Genomic DNA, 25,620 nt, shown 5'->3' on the forward strand with positions numbered 1-25,620 from the left:
ATAAGATCACATGTTAGGAAATAAACCAAGAAAGTAAAACCACCTATTATTCTGGGCTATTTTCTTTATATTCCTTTCTTAAACATCTTTCCTAAGGGAATCTATATTTAATTTCACGAATGTAAATCCTTTATCCACTTGGAAAAGAAATTAACAGCCTTCTGCTATAGATTTCAAATCTTACCTTTCAATGTAAAAGAGCAAAATAAATGAAATTACTTTAAAACCCAGGATATTTTTCAGTTGTTTATATAGATATATATGTCTAGATGTGAACACCTCAAATGAACATACATTACATTGAAGAGAGGCTGTTTTACTATTTATAAAAAGGACCTGAACATTTTCAGATCTTTGTACTTTGCTTTTGAAAGATTTTCATCTGTGGGATTTCTTACTTTTGCAATAAGCCAAAATGCAAATGTAATGAAAAATCCTAGGTGATTTCCTATTTTTACATTTAGCTACAAATACTTGGTCTTTAAAAATCACTATCTCAGCTGGGTATGGTAGCGCACATCTGTAATCCAGCGGCTAGGGAAGATGAGGCAGGAGGATCTTGAGTTCAAAGCCAGCCTTAGCAAAAGCAAGGCACTAAGCAACTCAGCAAGAACCTGTTTATAAATAAAAATACAAAAAAGGGCTGGGGATGCAGCTCTGTGGTCAAGTGCCCTGGTTCAATCCCCAATAGTAAAAAACTATGAAAAACTAAAAATTACAAAAAATTGAAAATAACTGCAATCTGCCTCACTGATATGATTTAAGAAAATAACTATTATTTGTTGTATACTTTATATTTTAAATTATGCTTATTAGAATAATCACCTGTTCTACTGTGCTCTTAGAGATGGCTCTTTCCCATTATTGTGCTCACATAGTTGACTCTCTTAGAACTTCCTGAACATCAATCTAAGAGGAAAATATGAAAGAAATCCCCAGAATGTAAAAATTATAAATACAGTATAAAGATCTGAAATTGATCGGGATTATTAAAATACTCTTTTCCAAAGATGCTTTCAAAATTTAGTATAACATAAACAATTACAATCATTTTCCTTTAAAACACCAAAATTTTGCTAACTATTTCTCAAATACAATCAAAGTGGGAAATATTATCACAGTTTCTTCCGTTAGGGATGTGACAATAGCAATAATTCCACATATCACCATGATATGCAAATTCAAATTTTTTGAGAATTTGTTTAAAATTAAATTTTAAACTATACTTTGTAGTCACAAAGGGTGACCAAATATAGGATTAAAATTTCAGGGAATGTCATAAAATTACTTCTCTTTTAGATGCTTCTTTCAGAAAGGTTTTTAGAATCAGCATTAAAAAGGAGTAATTAATATACACCTAATTATTAAAACTACAGCTAATGTAAACATGATGTATTATGATGTTCTTTTTAGGTATTAAAAAATTCTGAAAATAGAAAAACAAAATATAGCCTACCTGAATGTATTTTTTTGTGCTTTGTAAGGTGGTCATGACGAATAAATGTTTTTCCACATTCATCACACTCATATCTTTTGTCATCATGATGTACTCGTAAGTGAAGCCTATAAAGAAAAAAAAGTGCAGACCACTGAAACAGATGACAAATACTTGAAAATGAATAAATAATGAAAAATGGGCTGTCTACCCAATCTCCTTCAGGTACTATTCGTCTTTTATCTGTGACTTTCAGAGCCTTTCTCAGTCTTCTGTTCATTGGCCCCAGGGTTCTATTCACCACTTCCAAAAAAGCATTTTAACATTTGCACATGCTTAAACCACTTTTGGATAATATTTCTTCCCAACATGTTAGATTTTAAATCTATTTCATTAATCTACCAAATATCTGGGGTTGTTATCTGACTGGCCAAGTCTTAGAAACATCGAAAGGAGGAATATTACAGGAATAGAATCAGACAAATGGAATAACTGTACAAGTGACTAAACACATGATAATAATAATAGCAAATAACACAGCAAATAACTGAAGATTAGTACTATTCCAGAAGACAAGTGATACCACTTATAAATTGATAGTTCAGAATTTATTGTATTATAAAAAAACTCAACATTATGAAAATTACACTTTACCACTCTTTGCACTAGTTGAGGAAAATGGAACTCCTTTTATAGTCATTCAAACACAGATTATAAAGGTTTCGATTATTAAAATTGATTTAACTTGAATCCTTCTATCCCTACAATCTATTATATATACATACAATGTGTGTGTGTATATATATATATACACACACACACTCTTATCTTTTGTCACATATACAGTATACACATATATGTACACATTTTATATATATATATGTATATATATACATATACATATATATATCTCCTAGTAAAATGAAGAGCTTTCTCATTCAAGTTGCCAAAATAAGTGTTGATTCTACCATAACTAAAATCAGTAATCTAACTGGACTGCATCTAAAGGAAAAACAATCTGTCTAAATTTAAGAGGAAAATAATAAATGAAAGTGTAAACACTAAAGCCTTATGACTAAAATTCTAGAAACCAATCATAAAATTAAAATGATACAAGCATTTCCAAAAAGCAGTTATATATCTAGAAAAACATTTTCATAAACTTCAAATGTGGTCAGAGATTCATTCATAAAATTGAGAATTCTAGAGTTTTAAACTTGCCATGTTTTTATACTAAAGATATTCTTGTATAATGAAGAATGAAGAAATAGAGCTGGGAATGTAACTCAATGATATAGCATTTGCCTAGCATGCTCAAGGCCCTGGATTGGATCCTTAGTACTGCAAACAAAAACATAAGCAAAAACAAACAAACATCAAGAGCTCTGTAATGTTGTGAACAACCAATAAAAAAAATAAAAAATTAAAAACAAACAAACAAACAAACAAACAACACCAAATTTGAAACAAAAAGGTTCCAAATAAATTCTCATTCAAGGAAAAATAAATAAATATTAAAATAATAACTTAGTAAAACCTTTAGTAAATTTGGCAATGAGGAAACATTTAATAATATTCTTTATAAATCCTTTAAAATGCAAATAAATATTAAAAATTGTAGAGAACAGAAAGCTTTTTATACAATTTTACATATGTTTAGAAATATTCAACAAAAAACATAATAAGAAATAAATAAAATGGAGATGTAATTGTATCTTACCTCACATAGGGAAAAATAGCTTTACTTACCTGTATGAGCTTCCATGACGAAAACTTTGTCCACAAATACTACAAAGATGAGGCTTTTCTCCACTATGGATTCTCAAATGTTCTTTCAAAGTAGTTCTGTGTTAAAAATACATAAATTTAAAGTTTTATTATATACCCATGTATATACTACAAATTTCCAGAAAGATTAATAGAATGGTATACAAAGCCAGAGATATTATAGCAATTCTTTTTCCTACAATATTTTTACTCTCTACTGAACAGCAGTATACAAATATGCTTGTTATGTCTTTCTCATTAAAAATAAATTAAAAACACTGATTGTGGCATTCTTTGTTGTTGGTTGCTTACAGATTTAACTATACAACTTAAGCACACTTTGAAGAAGTGTAAATAAAAAATGCTCAATTATCACTACTGAATTGGGTAAAACTTATGTGGATTTTAGTACAGAAGGTAGAAAATATTTAAGGAATTCAGTTTATCAGTTTTTCCTTCCAAATGTGTGCTCATTACTTGTTAGATGTTTTAAGGCAAAGAAAACAATACAGGTGTTACTGACTTTCAGGTGGTGATGTATAAAAGGAACCTATATAAAGGATATAATTTTTGCTCTTCCTAAGTCTTCCAGTCCCACTGACCTGGATGGGCTAGTGTAACCATTACAGCTCCAAGTAAACCACAACCAGCAGTCCCTGAAATTCTAACATTCAGAATTTTCCCACATACTAATGTGCTAAGTAAACATGGACATGTTATTTACAAGAGGAAAGGAAATGAAAAGCAACTGAGACTTGCAGGCTTTTAGCTGTCAATAGTAGTTCTTTTTTTAATTTCAGTCTCATTAAAAGGCTTAATATGAAATGAAAGTCAAGCTCCACCAGCAGATGGTGCACTTCTACAAGGACCACCAACACTTGACAAGTAACAGTTCCAGCACTGAGGAAAATACCCCCCAAAATAACCAGACCCCCTACCTTCTAAGTAGTTATAGTAAAAAGATAGAAGAATTATCTTTGTTTTTCTTTTGGCTTACTTTTTATTTTTACAGAAATACTATTAATAGAAAAATTAATTTATGCCCAAACAATAGTCTATATTTTTTCTATCTATAAATGATTTTATATAATGTACTATAATGATTTTACTATACCTCCATCATATCCATCTATTGTTTTAAGAAAATGACATTTCTCACTGCTTTAGACTATGAAACTTTCACATCCTGAAGAGTGTATAAAATTTATATGTACTGTTTAAAATAGCATTAAGTACATGTGCAGATTAAGACTTAAAGCTTCTCCTTAATCTCATTTTTTACTCCCTCCTCAGAAATAATTATTCCCTTTTTGTTGTTGTTTTATTCTGAGGATAGCCCCAAAATAACATTTCTGTGGAAGAAATTAAATATCCTTAATTAACATTAGCATACAGAAGTTCTAAAGAGAGTGAATAGAGGCAAGAAACCAGACCTCCTCTAGTATTCTGTTCTCTTAGTTAAAAGATAAAAATGCTAGCAAGTAATCTAACCAATGACAACCCTCAACGAGTCTTAGACCACACTAATACCAATATGGACTACACATTGCATATGTTACATATCTGACATTTTGGTATTTTCATGTACTATCCTCCTGTCAATGCCCTTTGCTTGTCTCCTATGTTAGAACTTTGTTTTCCTGTAGCCCTTGTCTTCCCCTTTGTGAGATTATTCTTGCATGTTGGTAGTACACACTCTGTATTAGTTCATGAGAAATAGGACATTAAAAGCTATTTTTTAACACCATGAAAACGTGTCAAATTCTATTCTCAGATGCAAATGTTTTCTTTTAAGAACTGTAGGTTGGGATTATTTTTTTTTCCAAATTTTCAAAGTACTATTACATCATCTTACTTCTAGTGTTGCTATTGAGAAAAGTCCAAGTAATTCTATTCAATGTAGTGACCCTACCCAACGAAAAGCATATAAAAAGTTTCTCTTTGTCTCTGGTGCTCTGAAATATCAGTGATGTACATTTTCATCTAATGACCTAAGCATCTGCTGGGTCATTTCTATCTGGCAATTGATATTCTTGAGTTCAGGATATAATCTTGCATTATTAAAAATAAATTTCCAGCCCTCCATGTTATTTCTATTCTTTCTGAAATTCCTATTCAGATGCTAGATTTCCCTGATCCTCTAATGTTCTCATCTTTATTTTTTATATTTTTGTACCTTTTTTCCTTCACTATTTATCCTTTAGCTCTCCAATTGATATCTATACTGTGGCCATCGTGCTTTGAATTTCTAGGAGATTTATTAAGTGATCCTTTCCTACAGTATCCTACCCTTATATAATGGATTCTGAATCTTCAACTAGGGAAACAATTAGTAATTGTTTACTTAAAAAAAATGTTTTCTTCTTTCTTCATAATCTGTTTCCTTACAGTCCTTTTCCCACCCCCTGTTTGTGCTGTAATCTATTTTCCATGTTAAAGGTTTTCCTCTACATCTTATAATCTTTGACTATCTGCTCATGATTCAGTGATAGGGACAAGATATTAGCAGAAGAATCCCTAGGGCTTACTCCTTTCAACATTCACAAGGCATTTAATCATATAACATTGTGGCATATTCTAGTCCTGCAATCCTCTTTTGGGAAAAGGGCTGATGCCCAGCAGAAATGGCACATTGGATCTATGGAAAAGAATCTAATGATCTAACTTCAAAAATTTTCAAAGTATTTACTCTAGTGCTTTTGATCTGTCTCTCCTTCACTAGAGTTCCAGTGGTACTCAATACTGCTAGTTCCTATACCTTGTGTGGATTCTGTGACAAACTAGGCTTTTTCCATTTCCCTTGGTCCTTTGGGATTTGTCTTTTCTTAGATGTACTAAGTCAGTTACAAGTGATTCACCTGCTATATAGCTTTCAAACCTGAGTTGCCATATTATCTTTCTCTTCTCTTTGTAGCTTAATGTCTTTAAAAAGCAAACATAATGCCTTTAATATATTTTAGTGGGATTTCAGAAACAAATGAAATGTTAAGTTAAATCAATCATCTAAACCTACAAATCCTAGCTCCAAATCATTAGCTACAATATTTCATATAATTTCTTCTTTTTTCTTTATATTTTAAACTAAAGCAGTATTCAGGTATTTTGTGTCTTGAGTTACTCTACACTTCATAAGCCAAATTCATAATAATTATTTTTTACATAAAAGTGCTAAAATTTGTCTGTGTATGCAGATAAATCTTCACCTTTCTCGTACTGATTTTCCACAAATAAAGCAAGTCCATTTTCTTTTTCCACCATGAGTACATTCTATGTGGCGTTTCAAATTTCCAGTGTCATTGAACTGACGTCCACATATATCACATGGAAAAGGACCTTAAAAAAAAAGAAAGAAAAAGAAAGAATAGTATGCATTCAAAGAGAGATACTAAGTTAAATTTAGTAGGTGTGTTATACATTTATGCCTACCACTATCAGTGCATATGTTATAATATGTTACACTTATTGGTTCATAGTTTTTTTCTTCTTCTTTTTTAGATTGTTATTCCTAGAAAGCAAGTGACAATCATTTCCACAGTCCTAGAATCAAGTAAGGATTTGTTAAGTAATAGACATAATTAATGCTGAATGAACTAATGTATTAATAAATTAAAATGGCCAGTTCCTAATTCCTAATTTGAAATCAAGCTGAACCAAATGAAAATGCCACCTACTAAATATCTGTGAAAAGTAGGTAACAAAAACTCTGAAAAGATAAAAAACTTTTTTTTTTTTTGGAGGGTTCACAATTTGGAAATACATTGCTGTTCCTAATAACAAGTTTTTAGTGATACTAAGTAGACTTAAAATATTGTGGTACATTTCTATTTAGTCCTACAAAATTAAACCCAAATTTGCCATAGTAATATTGACCTTTGCTGGATTCTGAATTTCACCATGATTTTATCAAATATACAACTGGAGAGAATAAGTTCCACTCAATGGCAAGTTCAAAGGAAGATAAAGAATGTGAAAAAGGGGGACTGGGGTTGTGGCTCAGCAGTAGAGCGCTCACCTAGCACATGCAGGGCACTGGGTTCGATCCTCAGCACTACATAAAAATAAAATAAAGGTATTATGTTCAACTACAACTAAAATAAAGTATTTTTTAAAAGAATGTGAAAAGAAACACAAGAGTTACAACTCAAGAAAGCTGCATATTGGCTTTGAAATCTGGTACTTCAATTCCACATCATGCCACGCCTATTACCCCTTAAGTCCCAAGTTTTCAATTCTATGAACATATTACTCAAATATTATTTCAAAGTTACCTTAAGTGGTATATTCGTTGATAAGTTTAAATTTTTATAGGTGTCCTACACCTATAAAATTGAAATCTTGGGACAAAATGGGTTAACATTTTTCTCCTAATGAATGTCAACTCTTATTAAAAATCATATGAACTGGGGCTGGGGATGTGGCTCAAGTCGTAGCGCGCTCGCCTGGCATGCATGTGGCCCAGGTTCGATCCTCAGCACCACATACAAACAAAGATGTTGTGTCCACTGAGAACTAAAAAAAAATAAATATTAAAATTCTCTCTCTCTCTAAAAAAATCATATGAACTAACTAACCATATGTAAAATATTTGTTTGAGCACAGTGTTATAACATAGTGATTAATTTAATTGTTTGGCTATCCATTTTATTGTAATTTAATTTGGAAGGGATAATATACCCAGATTCTAACACAAAGTTAATCATATATTTAGCAATTATTCAATAAAAATTTATTACAATGTACTTCCCTTGGATATTTTTCACAGTGAACTTTAGTTAGCAGGTTAGCTAAACCTTACTACTTCGTAAACTGGAATACCTCTCCTAAATATATGCTGAAACATGATAGAAAAATAACCTTTTGGGTTGGAGCTGTGGCTCACTTGCCTGGCATGTGTGAGGCACTGAGTTCGATCCTCAGCACCATGTATAAAAAAATAAAATAAAGGTCTATCAACAACTAAAAAAGAAAAAAAGAAAGAAAAAGAAAAAAAAATAACTTTTCAATAACCCTGAAAACTTTTCTAGTTCAATCCCTTTATAGGAATTTCTGTAAACAACATTAACATCTGCCCAGTTTGACATATGCTTATGTACTAGGATGCTTTCATTGATGGGAAAGTAATTATCACAAAACAATTACTTTAATTTGTAAGTTCTAATACTTAATAAATAATTGGTAGTAAAACTAAACTTGTATCTTAGAATTTCCACCCAAAGTACTTAAAATGTTTACTTACTTACTAAGTCATTTATTTAATAAATGTTGTAATAATCAGGAACAGGAAAAAGAGGCAGAAACAAATACTTGGTTATACAATTTACTATGTTTTGCTAGGATGTTTCTACAAAAAAATATTAATAATTGTTTTTCATTTCAAAAAGAAACAAAACCCAGAGAAAACTATTTTTCCTGGTACTAAAGTCTAAAAGAGTTTTTCACATACAACTTCCAATTATGAACATGTCTCCAACTACAGATTTAGTAACTACAAAAACTATTTCCATATGATGATTCCTTAGAATTTCTCAGCTGAAATACTATTAAAGAATAATTTAGCAAAGGCAACTTGGAGAGGGTTAGGATAGAAAAAGAATTCTGTATAAACTAGCTCTGTGTACTAGAATCACAAAGATTAAGTATGCCTTATTGTATGATATACCCTTGAAAGTATCTGAAGAGAGAGGAAGATTCTCTTTCTCAAGATAAAATATTTCAGGTACTTCAACAGTTTTTTTAATGACATGACTTTAAGATCCTATATCAAAACTACCCTTCTCTATATTTGTCAATATCCAAAACCATTTATACTATTAATATCCTAATTCTGAAAAACACATTTATTAACATAGTTTAACACTATACTGACTTTTGTCAGTCTATTTGTTTACATTGTGCCTTTGCCTAAAAAGCCTTTGCTATTAAGCCCATCTATAATATGAGGAATTTGGATCATGTACCACCACGTTATGTTTTTTCAAGACTCAATGAGTAAAAGATCATTCCCATGAGTCTACCATTTTGTATTTATTCCTAATCTTATTTGTTTTGACCTATTTCATAACATCCAGAATTTTTTCTTTTCAGTATCAGACCTTGTACATGCCAGACAAGTACTGTGGCACTGAATTATATCCCAGCCCTTTTTTTTAAAAAAAAAAAATTATTTTGAAAAATACAGGATATCATACTAAATTGCCTAGGCTGAACTTGAACTTGCAATCCTCCTACCTCAGTCTCTTGAGTAGTTGGGATTACAGTTATGTGCCACTACAACCAGCTTTATTTTTTAATATATTTTTATTTTTAGGTATATTAAGTACCCCTGCCAGCTTTATGTCATGTGTAAAATTATTTACCTGCATTGTTTTTATTTACTGTAAAGAATTCTTACTTATGTTAGTAAAAACATTGAATAGGATAGGATAAAGGCCTCCCCCTGGGATGACAATAATTTGTTTTTGGGATTAACTGTCAAAAATTTATCAAACTAAACCACCATCTAGACCATGGTCTCTACCTTGGCCATGGCATAAGGCAAAAAAAAATTCATCAAGTACAGTATTTCATTTCACATATGCTAAGTTTACACTAATCCTTGAAAAATGAGTGTTTTATATAATAAAAATGCTTCACCTCAACCTATTCAATAATCAAAGAATGAATTATTGCCAGGCACAGTGGCATGTAACTGTAATTCAGCAGCTCGGGAGGTTGAAGCTGGGGGATCAAAGACAATTTGAGCAAATTGGTGAGGCCCTAAGCAACTTAATGAGACCCTGTTTCAAAATAAAAAATAAAAGGGCTAGGGATGTGGCTCAGTGGCTGGGTACAATCCATGGTACAAAAAAACCCACAAAGTTGTTTATGACCTTGAACACATTTGCTACCAAAATAAAAACCATCACACTTACTAATGTGTGGGAACTGCAGCATATACAGTACTCCTCCAAATCAGTATAACTTTCTTTCATTAATTTAATATCCAAAGTTCACTAATAGTGATTCAACAGTCTCCCCAAATGAAACAGGTAAAAAAATCTAACAAAATGAGTAGACATCTACATGATTTATGATGTAAAAAATCAAAGAACAACTAAATAAATGGAGATATAGTCCATGATCGACGACAAGAAGACTTGATATTGTGAGGATGCCAGTTCTTCACCATTTGACCCAAGAATTAATGCAATCCCAATCAAAACCCAGCAAATTATTCTTTAAGTATCAACAAATTCTCCTGTTTATATATGTAGAGGGAAAAAGAAATCCAGAATAGCCAACACCATATAGAAGGAGAAGAACAAAGTTAGAAAACTTACTTCAAGACTTAACTATAAAGTCAAGGGAGTATGGTATTGGCAGATGAAAAGACAATTACACAAACAGAACATAAAAGAGCCCAGAGTCACATAAATATGATCAACTGATATGACAAATAAATGAATGCTACACAACTGAGAAAACTGGTTACCATATGCAAATTTTTTTTAAATTAGTCTAGACATAAGCCTTAGAGTCTTTGCAAACATGAACTTGAAATGAATCACAGACCTAAATGTAAGATGTAAAACTATAAAAATTCTAAGACATAGTGGCAAAAACCTAGATGACTGTGGGTTTGACAATGGCTTTTAGACATGACACCAAAGGCAAATCCACCAAAGTATTGATAAGCTGGATTTATTAAAATAAAAAATTTCTTCTGTGACAGATACTGTTAAGATAATGAAGACAAGCCACAGATTGGGAGGAAATACTTTAAAAGAAATATTTCATAAAGGGCTATATATATTACCCAAAATATACAAAGAACTCTCAAAACTCAACAATAAATAAAATAAAGGACCCAATCAAAAACTAGACCAAAGGGCCAGAGATGTGACTCTGTGGTAGAGTGCTTACCCAGCACATGTAAGGCACCACATAAAAATATCATCTACAACTTAAAAATTTTTTTTAAAATCGGGCCAAAGATCTAGTAGACATCCATCACACCAAAGGTATACACAAATAGCAAATAAACATAAAAAGATGCTTTACATCATAAGTAATTAGGAACATAAATTAAAACAATGAGATACCACTAAACACCTATTACAATGGTCATAATTCAGAATACTGACAATACTAAATTTTGTTGTTATAGTTACCATTTAGAAAGTCCTCCAGAGGCTCATGTACGGATAGTAGAGGATAGGAAAGGTAGCAGAATACAACAGTTATTAATAGGGCATTATGTAAAATTGTGGATGTGTAACCGATGTGATTCTGCAATCTGTATTTGGGGTAAAAATTGGGAGTTCATAACCCACTTGAATCTAATGTATGAAATATGATATGTCAAGAGCTTTTTAATGTTGTGAACAACCAATAAAAAAAAAAATCAAAAAAAAAAAAGAAAGCTTGGTCCCAGTACAGCAGTGTTTAGCATTGGGGTTTTGGAATATGATTGGATCATAATTCAATGGATGAACCCATGAAAGGATTCCTAATCTGATGGCATTTTGGGAAGGTAGTGGAAACTATAGGTGGTCCCTCATTGGGGGAAACACGTCAATAGGGGTATGCCCTGGAAGGATATATCTTGTCCTCAGTCCCTTCCTCTCTCTGTTTCCCAATCGATATGAGGTAAGCAGCTTTGCTCTACCATGCCCTTCCACCATCATGTACTGCCTCACCACAGGCCTAAAACAATGGAGCCAGCTGAAAATGGGCTAAAACCTTTGAAACCATAAGCCAAAATAACATTTTCCTTCTTTGGGTCTTTTTTTTCCCCCAGATATTTTGTCACAACGATGAAAAGCTGACTAACAGATGCCAAGGATGTGAAGCAACAGGAATTCTTTCATGGCTAGTGGAAATGTACAATGATACAGCCACTTGGGAAGAGAGATGATGGTGGTTCCTTACAAACCAAGTCTAATCTTACCATTCAATACAGTACTTATGCTGCTAGGGATTTACCCAAAAGAAGTGAAAACTTATGTCCACACAAAAATTTACACACAGATATTCATAGCAACTTTTTTCATAACTACCAAAACTTGGATGTTCATAAATTATACAAATATACTACTTTGTTGGGCAATGATAATAACGGGGATGTTATGCATATGTGGTGGCAGGGGGCATAATGGGAAATAATTACTTTTAAAAAATAGGCACTTTTAGAAGAAAAAAGAGTACTTCAATAGTCCCCTCCAACATGATGTAATAATAATCAATAATTGCCATGGGGGCTTTAAAAAAAATTAACTTCCTTACCCAGATGGAACTTTTCCTGATGCTTCAACCGTGCAAACCTTGATTTAAAATGTTCTTCACAATAGGTACACTTAAAAGGTTTATCTTGAGAATGTAAAATCATATGTTCTTCCAAATGTGGCCTTCTTGTAAAAGATTTCTTACAAATCTAAATGAATGTATATAAAGTGCAAGGAAACCTTAATTAAAAACTAAAATACAAGGTCATAATGAGAAAAATATAAATATATATATTTTCAAGTAAGAAATTTCTACAAACAGAAAACTTACCAAAAGTACAATCAAATTATGTGAAGGAAAAAAACTTTGGAGGAATTACTCCAAGGAATGATTTTGTATCAGCTATAAAGCTAACTGAGTTTCAACTCCTTATATGTTTAATAGAGCTATAAAATAATTTTACTTAATTCTAGACAGTAATTTCTTAATTCAACATATATTTTAATTCTTAATTTCAATATATAGTTTAAACAATTTATGTATCGGGAATAAAAAAGTTTTATCACTGCTGCCATATATTTGATTTGAAAAATGAACAAGAAATCACAGAAAAATAATTTCAAAATTTTTCTCTTGAAGTGATCAGAAAGAAACACAACTCTTAAAGAAATGTAACATATATCAGAAATAGAAAAAAAGAGAAAGAGAGGCTGTTGCAACAACATGTAACATAAAGCACAAGGCTAATTCACAAAATATATTTAATTTTCACAATAATCCTATGAAGTAGACATAATTATCAATATCATCATTTTATAGACACAGATGATGAACTTAGTAAGGGGAAGATATCATCTTATGTAGATTCGAATAACAAAATTCAATTTCTAGAAATAGAAATCAGAGAAATGCTGAGAATACTGAGAATTTTGCTATGTATATAAATTGAATCCTTGTTATAAAGAAGAAAAAATAACAATACAACATATTAACATAGTCATCTAAATACTCAAAAAATATTTCAGGAGTATAACAGAATAAATTTTCCTACAAATTCCTTGCCACTAAAAAATGAAGTCTAATTCCCCTCCCCTTAAATTTGCCCTGCTTGTATGACTCCTTGAATGATGATTTCTGTTGTGGAAGTTATGATATGTGACTTCTGAGGCTAGGCTCTAACTTTGTAGTTCTTACTAGGCTTCTCAAAACACACAGTATAATCAGTCTTAGAACCCAAATACTATACAAGAAGGAAGTTGATGTAATCTAATGAAAAAGAAGAGGAGGCTCTAGGTTATTGGTGCATTCCTACTGAAATCCTAGTTGTCAGAAAACACCAAGCTGCCAACCAGGTGATTGAGTCACTTTGGAAATGGCCCCAAACCAAACCAGTCCAATCACCATCTAAAAACAATCACCTAAAAACAACTGAATGACTTCAAATGATACCATGTAAAACAGAAGAATTACCTAGCAAAGCTCTGCCCCAAATTTGGATTCCTGCCCCACAAAAAGGTAAGATACAACAAAATAGTTGTTTTAAGCACACTAAATTTTTAAGGTGGTTTATTATGCAGCAACAGATAACCACAAACGGGTGGGAGTCAGGGGGAAGCAACTCTAACACTTCAAAAATAATAATAATAATAATAACTCTGCAAAAATAATGTCATAGATGATATACCCAACTGTAAATACCTGGTATAGTGATTTCAGTATCAATAAAAACTAGGATTTCTAATCAGATCTACCACCCAAAACTAACTCATCAGGATTAATTTATAAAAACCACTAGACTGGGGCTGGGGATGTGGCTCAAGCGGTAGTGGGCTCGCCCGGCGTGCGTGCGGCCCGGGTTCGACCCTCAGCACCACATACCAACAAAGATGTTGTGTCCGCCGAGAACTAGAAAATAAATGTTGGAAAAATTCCCCCCCCCACTCTCCTCTTTAAAAAAAAAAAAAAAAAACCACTAGACTACTTTTACAAAAAAGAAAGATACTAAAAGTGGAATAAGTTCAGTTATGTTACTTTAAAATCTAGCCTAGCATGAGCAACTCCCCCACACCCAAGGACCTGGGTTTGATTCTCAGCATTGTAAAACAAACAAACAAAAAAACCTAATCACCTTTCTTTCCCAAAAGGCAACGTTATATTTACTTTGTATTTCTAATACAAATTAAAAACCCTTACATCACATTTCCAACTTTCACTCTTAGTCTTCTTGATGGAAATAAATTCTTGTGCATTTTCAGGATGAAATCTACCAAAGAAAAATAAAAATTATTAGGAAAAGATGATACTAGTTAAGTCAATATAACATATAAATCCACTAACTGTAATTACAAGAATCAGGCACTGATTTTTTTCTTAAAGTGATAGGCATCTCTGGTAAGAATATAGATTATCATCATGATTTTTAACAAAGTTATTCTTAAACCTCAGTTTATGCAGAAATAAAAAAAAATTTAGCCATATTTTAAAAATATTCAGGAACCCTAGCAATTTATAAATAACCTGCAAAGTAACTGATTATACTTTTTTACTCCACATTTCAGTAAATTTATTTTTAGAGCTAATATGCAATATAATATTAAATATTTTCTTACTATCTTTCACACATTAAATATGTAAAGCAAATTCTTATAATTCTAAAACCACATATTTCTGAAGACATTCTTATCCAACCCCAAAACAGAAAACAACATAATCAAATGCTCTACCTTAAAACCTGTTACAGACTATATTCCTGTTTCAACATCAAAAAAAAATTATCTCAATACCATAAACAAAAAACATGATGAATTAATATTTGCTCTTCTTAATCTGTAGTCTGCAAAATATTAAGCAATGAAAGAATTAGAGATAAGCATTTTCATAGATATTTTTAGTTGACTATTTTTAGTTTACTACATGCTTACATTAGAAAGCACCCTATTGTATATAATAGAAGCAAGATAATACTTGCCTCTTAACATGCTTGGCTAAAGTCTTCTTGCTTGCATGAAGTTTATTACAATAAGGGCACTTGTGCTCCTTCTTATGAAATTCTGTTTCATTACTGTGCTTCTTTCTGTGAACAGTTAGGTTAGACTTTGTCGAATAACGCTGGTGACAAATATCACACTCAAAGGGCTTCTCACCTGTGTGTACACGGGTGTGGCTTTCGTATTTCCCTACCAAAAGAGAGAAATTAAAATAAAATTGAGCACATTTGCTACATTGTGAATGAAATCTGACAGTGGAATAAAGCGTCATGATTAAGGAAAATTAAATATACACCCAAATCCTCAATTTCAGAAATTTAAATAATTCTCAGCCATTTTGCTAAAACATACCCTCCCGTTTATACATGCATATTAATAATCAACATCTACCACTTCCCCTACTGTGTTCAAGAAAGCCAGAAAAAATTTAACCTTTTTGTATCCAGGTTAATAATACTTCATGGGGCTGTGAGAAGTAAATGAATTAATACACAGATAAAACTTAAAGCATTCTAGTATAAAGTAAGCACTATAACAATCTATTTTTATTATTATCATATGGATTATATGGATTGCTAGTCACAGTATGGACAAGTAGGTATACCTCAAATATAAATCTGTAATTATGATTATGTGTTATAAATAATTATAACAGATTTGAGTATGTGCTATAATAATAGATCAAACTAGGGTTTCATCTGACAGCACTGAAAGGACTTTGCTTTTTCCACTTGCCACTACTAACACTATCTAGTAACTCGGTTTTCTCTCTGCCATTTCTAGGGCATACCCTCCCATCTACACATGCATATAAATATCCTATCTCCACTACTTCCCCTACTGTATTTAAGGGATCAGATCTAATGCTGGACGAGGACAGGAGTCACTATATGGAATTTTTAAAAAGTTTTATTTGACTATGAAAGTTTTCACATATCATTTTTTTAAACTGATGGGTTTTTTTGTTTTGTTTTTGTGGTGCTGGGGATTAAACCTAGAGCCTTGTGTATGCAAGACAAGCATTCTACCAAACTGAGCTATATCTCCAGCCCTTAAACTGACTTTTAAGATTATGTAAATACCAACTTGTGGGAAAGTATGTAAAACAAATCAAGAATATACACCTGATATTTAAATGATTAATGATGTGTTTTGGGGGAACATTTTTTAAATGGGGATTAAATGTGCATGTCTAGTACAGATTCTTAAAAAACAGAAAGATAATTTATCAACTTCCTAATGCTTAAATCTCATCTGTATTAGCAAGTGAACAGGAACAGTAACTTCATAAGAAAAACTGCACCAATCTTCATTTTCTATGAAAATATAGATGCTATATTAGATTAGTAGCATTTTCCTTATATTTAAAGAAGTTTTTTCTTGTTTTCAAATAAAAAATTAAACCTAATGTAGCTAAATATTAAAACTTTCAAAATGGCAAATTAAAAATAAAAACTATTTTGACTATAAAGCTTCCATTTTCCTACAGACCAGGAGACTTAAGATTTAAGCAAGAAAAAGAAAATAGAAAATTAAACTGAAATAGCCAAAACAGACAAATCTAATGATCTTTTGAAAATATTTTAAATAAATTCAGCAAAGACAAGAGATTAATGAAAATACAGAAACTTAAATAATTCATCATGACATTAAAAATCTCAATAGTGAAAACACTATGCTTAAGTTATTAATTCAAAGTTTATGCACATAATCACTGCAGGACCTATTACAGCTTAATGAATTCGAATTTCTGAATATGAGAGAAAACCCTGAGAAAATGATGGATTCAGAGGAGGTTTATCTAAGTTTATCTTTAGAGGCTAATGGGGGAAAAAGTTAAGTCTCCAAATAAATTTCATGTTTAAAGCAATTGGTAGGGGTGTATGTATTTATGTGTGGGGGTATTCAACAATAACGTATAAAATCTAAATGTTCACTCAAATTTATTGAAGTTTCAACTTAAAAAAGTGTCACTTCAAGGAACAAATCTGTCCTGGTGTTCAGAATTTATTGCATAATGTGGGTTATGCAAAATTATCACTGTCAGAATCTGCATGCAGTTTTTGCAAAGAGACGCATCACCAAATTAGTTCATTATACACACACACACACACACATATATATATATACACACACACATACATACACATATGTAAGACATATAATATAAAATATTGTTAAACATTAAATTGTACCTTGAATCTATTCACGTACCATATCCTAAAAACTATGTAATTAAAATACTTGGCATTAGAGAATTAAGCCATTGTTATAACCCTTCTTTAAGAACTAAGTGTAATCTTTGTCAGGATGGACTATAAAGTCACGTTCAATTAAAAAAGGGGGGAGGGTGTTAAAAAACATTTATTTTTATATTCTAGAAGATATTGTGAGTTTAATCCAAGGAAAATTTTGAGTTCTGTCTAGGAAAGATAAATTATCCAGATTTTCTCTTGCACCTCATATGTCATCTTGCTATTTTTGCTTTTTTACCCACTAGGATTTTAGTATAAGGGAAGAGGTCAAAGGACTCTTATTTGCATGAAAATCCCCTGAGAAAAGGACAGCTGGTAGCCTAAGGAATGACATAACAGGATCAGCAGTCTTACTCCAAGCAACTATTAAATATATCAGAAAAGATAAGAGATCCAAAGAAATGAAATCAATTTATAAAATTATATACTGTGGAGCTAATGGTTCCAGCAGGTTTCAGAGCTTTTCATCTCTCATAAACCCACTCCAAGTTAGAAGCTGATAAGAAAGCTTAACTGGCTTCTTACAAGTTCAATGTAAAGCCAGGCATCAGCCTCTCAACCTAGTTCAAGAAAGCAAGTGCTTACTGAAAACTCATAATTTAAAATGACCGGATATATTATAAAGGATACTAGCCAAGAATAAAATGCATAAGCTTCAGATTCACAATTGAATGAAATGCTTAAAATAACAACAAACATTTGTAAATTCCATGAAAGGAATAAGTGTGATATGAAAAGGATGACTGGAAGGTAGCCCTTGAACTATTTTGGGGATGCTATGGTAACACACTTAGGATACATCTTCTACATATTCTTTTTATTCTACCCATCACCAATCTACTTTGTCTACATTCAGCAAATCACTCTGCTCTACCCTCATCCACTTTTCATTCCCAAGGCCCTCATCTAGTCCAAGCACTGATGCTTCTAGTCCTCTGCTAAATGCTCCCTTTTTTTTTGTTACTGGGATTGAATTGAGGGGCGCTTGACCACTGAGCTACATTTTCAGCCCTACTTTGTATTTTAATTAGAGACAGAGTCTCATTGAGCTGCTTTTGCTGAGGCTGGCTTTCAACTCATGATTCTCCTGCCTCAGCCTCCTGAGCTGCTGGGCTTACAGGCGTGTGCCAGAGCTTGGCAACATGCTCCTTCTTGTCTCCCAAACTTTCTCATTCAGTCTTTTCTTTTCCAAACTGAAGTCAGCATCTTTCTAAAACTACTAAAGGTTGTCATTTTCTTCATCAAGTTTTTTTCATCAGATAAAATCTAAACTCATCTGCCATTCAAATACAAGCCATTCAAAATTTGACTTCCACTTACTTGCCAGTCCTCATCTCCTATCATTTTTATTAGGCTTCCCTGCCCATCTTGAAACCAGACAAACTTTAGCAATTTCCAGAATCAACATCCCTTAATGCCTTTACACATTGATCCTTCTGCCTTCAAAATTTCTCCCTATTTCTTAAGTCTTAGCTCAAATATCATCGCTTTTGGAAACCACTCCTGATTCCCTGAGTCTTCTGTATTTATCCTCATAAAATTATCTTTTAATAATTATTATCATATGATCGTCTTTTTGCATGTACACATCACGTTCTAAGGTTCTTAAGGACAGGGAATATATCATTTCCTATTGGTTTATCTGTGTTTGGTAGTTTAGAGGCTCAGTAAGTATGTAATAGCAGCCAGAATTCCTTGAATACATAAATTTTGTACAATAGTTTAAGTGATTTCCTAGAAATATCTCATTTAATCCCCATTATAACCCCAATAAGAAGGTACTATGAGCATCATATTAGCATTGTCTCACTTTATGAGAATAAAGCATAGACAGGTTAAGTAAATCACCCAAGACTTGAATTCAAAAAAACCCAGGCAGTCAGACATTACCATAGCTTATGTTTATAGAATTTTGCAGAATTAATGCAGATTATTATATAGTTTCCAAGTTGTATTGCAATCCAGAATCCCTCTCTAAGAAAGTATCTCACAGGCCTAGTGTGTTGGATGGGACAATTTAAGATCTATGTGCTGGATCTATAATGCATGTTTTAACTGACCCTTGCTCACTCATCTCCAAGTGAAATTAGGTCAATTAAAGTAGATACAGGAAGCATGTGCTAAGGGTACAAAGGTCAAAGATGCAGAATCCATTAGAAAGATGAAATGTTCTCAGGTACATAAACCCCAAAAAGCTGTTCTTTCCTAAATACATATGTTCTTTTAACTTTGTTAATTCTCAACAGCAATTATCTAGCCTGACTTTAACAAGTGTCTTGTAATGAGCTCTTCCAATTGAAGTTATTTTATTCATGTTGGCATACAGCTTCACAATAAAAAATTAATAAATAATTGCCAAATTGGATTATCAAAAGTATTCTGATTCAGAGATAATGTATTCAAAAAGCATTATAAAAAGCAAAAAGTTACTACTTTAATGCCTACTGTATGCTGTAGCTATATTTTGACAGCAAATGATTAATACCTTATAAAATCAATTTCCACCTATATCAATAACATAATAATTCAAAAGTATAATACACCTGGGAACATATTAAACAAACTCAGATTAAATTCATTATGTTCTTATCATTATGTGTGGTAGAATATATTTCACAATTTCATAACTTCAATTTACACGTAAATAGCTTAACTACTTCAATTAAAGAGTATGCATTAAATAGTTTATATGACTTCTTCAAAATTGCTTTACTAGCAAATATCTGACATCTCAAAATTAAATATGCACTGACACAAAACCTCAGGTTATGGACCACATTTCCTACATACTCTTTTAAAAGGGAAAAATTTGATTTATTCATTTTTATAATAATTAGTATTAATAACTAGGGTACTTCCTAAATTATCTATCCAAAGTTATTCAATTACAGTATAATTTTATTCTTCACTATAGTCTAATTTAAAACATTCTAATTCTAAAAAACACTAGAAAGGCGACTATATTTATAATTTATCATCATGTACAAAGGGAAAACAGTAAACAAATTACTAAATATAATCCAATTATATTTTCTGTAATGACTCAAGTTAGCACTCATCTTCAAAACTGGAATATAAATCAAAGCTGTTCATGATAATCATTGATTCTCTGGAGTCTTTCATATTAAATACATGAACTAATAATCTATTACCTATTAGGACATGACAAAGAAAAAATAAAGGGTAATATAAATACTTAACATGATTCCTGAATTACAACAAATTTAAAATAATAGGATAAAGTACACAGTGAAAAGAAAATTATCTTCCCTACTTAAGCACTCTTTATTTTCAAACTTCAGTTTCCAATTATTATCTTTAAATATCCATGTAAAGTAAGTGATAAGAAACAAAAGTTTTCTTACCTATTCGGTCAAATGTTTTATCACATTTAGGACACTGCAATATTTTTTTGTTACTGTTCTGAATGACTACTGGAGTTAACCCCTCGTGAATGCTTCCTACAGAATCACCAGCCTCAGGTTCCTCTTCTGCTTCATTATCTTTTTCACTTTGTTCTTCAATGTCAGAGTATTCATCTGACATTTCCTCCTCTAGTTCATCTTCTTCAGCATTATATTCACTTCCAGGATCCTCAGAATCATTTTTATCTGACTTTTCCTTATCAAAACTTTCTTGATTCAAATTGTCTGACCCATCACCACTTTCTTGTTCATCATCACTGGTATCATCAAACTTAACAGGGCACTTCCGATTCCTTTTTGATCTTCTTGCAGAAAAACTTCTCTCCAGCATTTTTAACCCATGTTTTTTCCCTAACAAAAGGGACCTATGAGTTTTAGCCAAATGATTTTCTAAAGACTTTTTGTAACAAAAATGTCTACTGCAGAATTTGCACTGATGATTATTTGATAATCTTCCAGTTAATTCATTTAGTGTTTCTTCTGGTGATGACTTTTCAGTTAGCTCTGATTGAAAAGCGGCAACATTTTCATTATTTAGCAGCTTTACTGCATCTATAATGTCCAAAAATTTTGCAGCCTCTAAAACAAGAGGTATTTCATATTTGTACACAAAAAATTCTGATGTGTAAAGAAATTCAAGCAAATGCTGAAAAACTGAATGTGTTACGTGATCCAGAGTGACAACATCAGTGCTTGGATTTTTGCTCAAACAGGCATGAAAATAACTACTGCCAACAGCAACAACTACTTTATGTGCACTAAATTCTTTTCCTTCTACTATGATAAGTAAATCACAGAAAGATGGTTGTTTCTGTCTATCATCATTTAAATACTTTAGCAAATTCTTATTATACTGCAAAGAACTCAAAAGCTTTCTCTGATCTGGAGAGGGAGGAAGTTCCTGATAACAGTGCAGAGCTTCAGTTGTAGGTCTCTCTGTAGAGTGAGTACAGGTCAATTGGTCACATTCCACTGCAACATTTCCTTCCGAAGAATCTTTATAGCCAAGATGGATCTTCTCGTCAAGATTTGAAGTAACCTTTCTCCTTTTCTTCATTGCAGTACAGCAATTTCAGAACAAGAAACTTCATAAGTGTCTTAAGAGATTCATAAAGGAAAACTAGATTGTCTTGGACAACAGCTTCTGGACAGGGGTGCCTGAGGGTTTCATGGTCTGCAAAAGTAAGAATCATGTAAAATAACTCCAGGCAAAGCAACCTTAAATCAGTCACAGGCATTTGTCCGCTCCTTCCTAAATTATAACTAAGTTACCATCAAGTCACACTCACATTCATTCGTGGCTAAGATTTTAGGGCGGAGAACAAGGAGGGCCAGGTTAGAAAAGACAGCCAACAAAAGAATAATTTTTAAAGGAAGCCAGAGCACACCTTCCAGGCCTGATTTACGAACAGGGTGGAAATAACTGGACAGAAGCGGGAGAGTTCTAAGATCCTTGACGATGGAGGTTGAAGGGGGCTGCAGTCATGTTTTGGGGGCGCTGAAATAGTGACAATAAGGCCGTCGCGGCCACGAAATCCGAGTCTTTCCATTAGCATGCTTTTTTATGCGGGGCAATGCACAGCTATTCACAGACCTAACGCGTCCCTCTCCCAAAACCACCCGCCAGGAGACGGCCCCAGAAGGGGCTCAGAGCAAGAAGAGTGGGGTCAAACACAGGGACGACTAAAATAAGCAAAAGAGCCTTTCAAGGCCGGGGCCAGGTGGAGAATGCGCTCGCCTACCAGAAACCCGTTACCCTTCCCACCCACTATCCCTAGGCAAACGCCCCACAGATTCATTACCGGGAACCCAGGGCTCCCCCGCTGGCTCTAGCCGCTGACTCCACTCTGGGCGCGCTCGCTCCAGCGCCTACCCACTTCCGGGTTCAGCCACCCACCTCACCCCCCTCCCCGCTGCTCCTTCCCCTCCCGGAGTCTCGCCGCCTCCAAACCACCGAACACGTCAACCGCGCGCGCAGCCTCCAAGCCGCCCAGAGCGACGGCGCGCGCCCCTGCGCGAACCAATGCGCACGCGCGCGCACCCTTCCTTACGCATGCTCGGTCGGTTCCTCTGCCGCTTTGGGAACACTGGTTACTCCCCTGATCCGTTACTCCGGGTTTTCTTGGTGGCTGGGTGGCCACCCGTGATTGAATCCTGCAAGCTTTGCTGCGGCAGGGGAATGGAAGACTGGAGGTTTGATAGGGACTTAGGAAGAAATTGGCAGAGGCGTAGTAGTACCGACGTATTTTATTCTCACTGGTGTGTTTAATAGTTTGTAACCAACCAAAGGGCGACCGCCGGAAGCCGGTCCCAGCACTCATGCTGGCAAACGTCTAACAAACCGAGAATGACTTCGCTTGGTTTTTTTCTGATTTAAAGGGCAAGACTTAAATGCAGTTACTCCTAAGATTGCGGTTTTTAAAAAACTATTTTTTCCCCCTGTCCACAGAAAAAGGCACATGTAAGTGTACAGCTGGTTAGAAAAGAAAGGAAGACAAAAGGGGAAAATCCCAAAGGACAACTTTGCTCTGAGGGAGCACCTGAGATTTCTGCATTTTTAATAAAGCTCCAGGTGGGCTGGTATTGCTGGTCTGAGGGTCACTTTTTGATTAGTATAGTCCCAGACCTTGAGATTGTGCAGACATAATGCAAGACAAAAGACCAAGACCAAATGAAATGGGGGTCCCAACTCTTAACCCCTATCCACCCATCAAATATAAGCTGAAAAGGCTACCCTCTGTGGAAGAACAGGTGGAGGAGTCTCCTACATAGAGGATGTGAGGAAATGCCTAACCTTTGGTCAAACACCCTTTAGGTGTTGTTCGGAAGTTATATTTTAGATGGTGGTTAACAGGCAATTCTGTACGCTGGAGTAGATGACCCTCTAGTAATACCAGTTGAAGCCTTCAAGAGCAAATTCAGGTTTGCCAAAGAAGCCATTTTCCCTAAGAATTCAACTTAGAAACCTTGCCTGGGTTTTCAGCCCAGGAGAATTCAGACTCAAGACTGATATCTCATCTGGGTGAACTTCCAGCCTGTGGGGCCTGTCCTATGATTTTAAATTTTCTCTCTCACACAATCATGTGTGAATCAGTGCCTTCAAATAAGTTATATCTCTTCATCCTCTTCTGTTTTCCTGGAAAACCCTAACTAATCCATCAGCAATGAAAAAAAAGAAAAAAACAATGCCAGGATATCCACATCCTTCAGGTGCCAGAAGTTTTTGTCAAGAGTGTGGGGAGAGATCAGAGACCAGAGGCAGGAGGTCAAGAAAAAGGGAATCTTTGCATACTAAAATTTCTTTCAGTGTCTTCCTTTTGCTGATCTGTCATGGTCTTATCCTTTAATAAACTTATTCCGAAGTTTATTTCTGATAATGAAAATGTTTTCCTTCATTTATTCAATTGAAAATCCATAAAACAATGACCTTGTACCAGGAATGTGATATTTTCAATAAACTTCTTATAAACATGTTTTTAATATGAAATACCTGGAACAAATATGAAATACCTGGAAATGAATTTAATAAATTATATTTAACGTCCATACACAATTCTTTACAATTCTTTAATAGGAGTATTTTAGTTTTTCTCCCACTTTTTTTCTGAATTTTCACAAGCCTTTAAAAAAGTAGAAATTATTTTTATCTTGGGCTGGGATTGTGGCTCAATGGTAGAGTATTTGCCGAGCATGTGTGAGGCACTGGGTACGATTCCCAGCACCACATAAAAAAACAACAACAACAAAAAAAACTAAATAAAATAAAGGTATTGTGAACATCTACTACCAAGAATATTTTTTATAATTATTTTTATCTCAGAAACCATAACAAAGCAAGCCATGGGCTAAATTTGATACATTAAGGATAATTGTTTTCTGACCAACACTTCTAAAACACATCTTAGAGAAATAACCTAAATAACTAAAGAAATATCCTTAGTACCTTGTTCTGCTATAATAAAATACCACTGACTGAGTAATTTATAAATAATAGAAATTTGTTGTAGTTCTGCAGTCTGGAAAGTCAAGATCAAGGAACTGGCACTTAGTGTCTGGTAAGGGCTTTTTTCTTACATCCTCACATGACATAAAAGGGGTGAGCACTGTCCTCAAGTAGAAGATAGTAGAAGGACAAAAATGGGCCTAAGTACCTTGCTTCAGGCCCCATTTTCTTTTTTTAGAATTTCAACTTTATACCATCTGATTTATAATTTTATTCACTATATCATTTTTTTAATTTTTAATTTGTTTTCATTATACATGACAGTAGAATGCATTTATACACTTTGATATATCATACATAGATGGGATATAATTTCTCATTTTTCTGAGTGTACATGTTGCAGAATCACATTGGTCATGTAGTCACATATATACATACGGTAATAATGTCTGTTTCATTCTACTGTCTTTCCTATCCTCACATCCCCTCCCCTTCCCTCCCATCCCTTCCCTCTACCTAATCTAAGGTAACACATTCTTCCCTAGTGCTCCCCCCCCCGCCTTATTGTGAATTAACATCCACATATTAGAGAAAACATTCGGCC

The 25,620-nt window shown here is 33.4% G+C and overlaps 1 protein-coding gene across 1 annotated transcript in view; it reads right to left on the bottom strand.

The window, feature by feature from the left end:
- Positions 1–23,005, bottom strand: part of Zbtb41 (zinc finger and BTB domain containing 41) — a 42,242-nt gene extending 19,237 nt beyond the window's left edge. The window contains exons 1-8 of the mRNA XM_078022526.1: positions 22,876–23,005; positions 21,014–22,247; positions 15,375–15,582; positions 14,600–14,669; positions 12,467–12,614; positions 6,406–6,535; positions 3,185–3,280; positions 1,457–1,563 (exon numbers count right to left, since the gene is read on the bottom strand). Of these exons, the coding sequence (XP_077878652.1) occupies positions 1,457–1,563; positions 3,185–3,280; positions 6,406–6,535; positions 12,467–12,614; positions 14,600–14,669; positions 15,375–15,582; positions 21,014–22,130 (1,876 nt within the window). The 5' untranslated portion in view covers positions 22,131–22,247; positions 22,876–23,005. The remainder of the gene's footprint in view (positions 1–1,456; positions 1,564–3,184; positions 3,281–6,405; positions 6,536–12,466; positions 12,615–14,599; positions 14,670–15,374; positions 15,583–21,013; positions 22,248–22,875) is intronic.
- Positions 23,006–25,620: the final 2,615 nt, after the last annotated feature.

This window comes from Ictidomys tridecemlineatus, chromosome 10 (assembly GCF_052094955.1).
Source record: "Ictidomys tridecemlineatus isolate mIctTri1 chromosome 10, mIctTri1.hap1, whole genome shotgun sequence".
NCBI classification, from domain to species: domain Eukaryota; kingdom Metazoa; phylum Chordata; class Mammalia; order Rodentia; family Sciuridae; genus Ictidomys; species Ictidomys tridecemlineatus.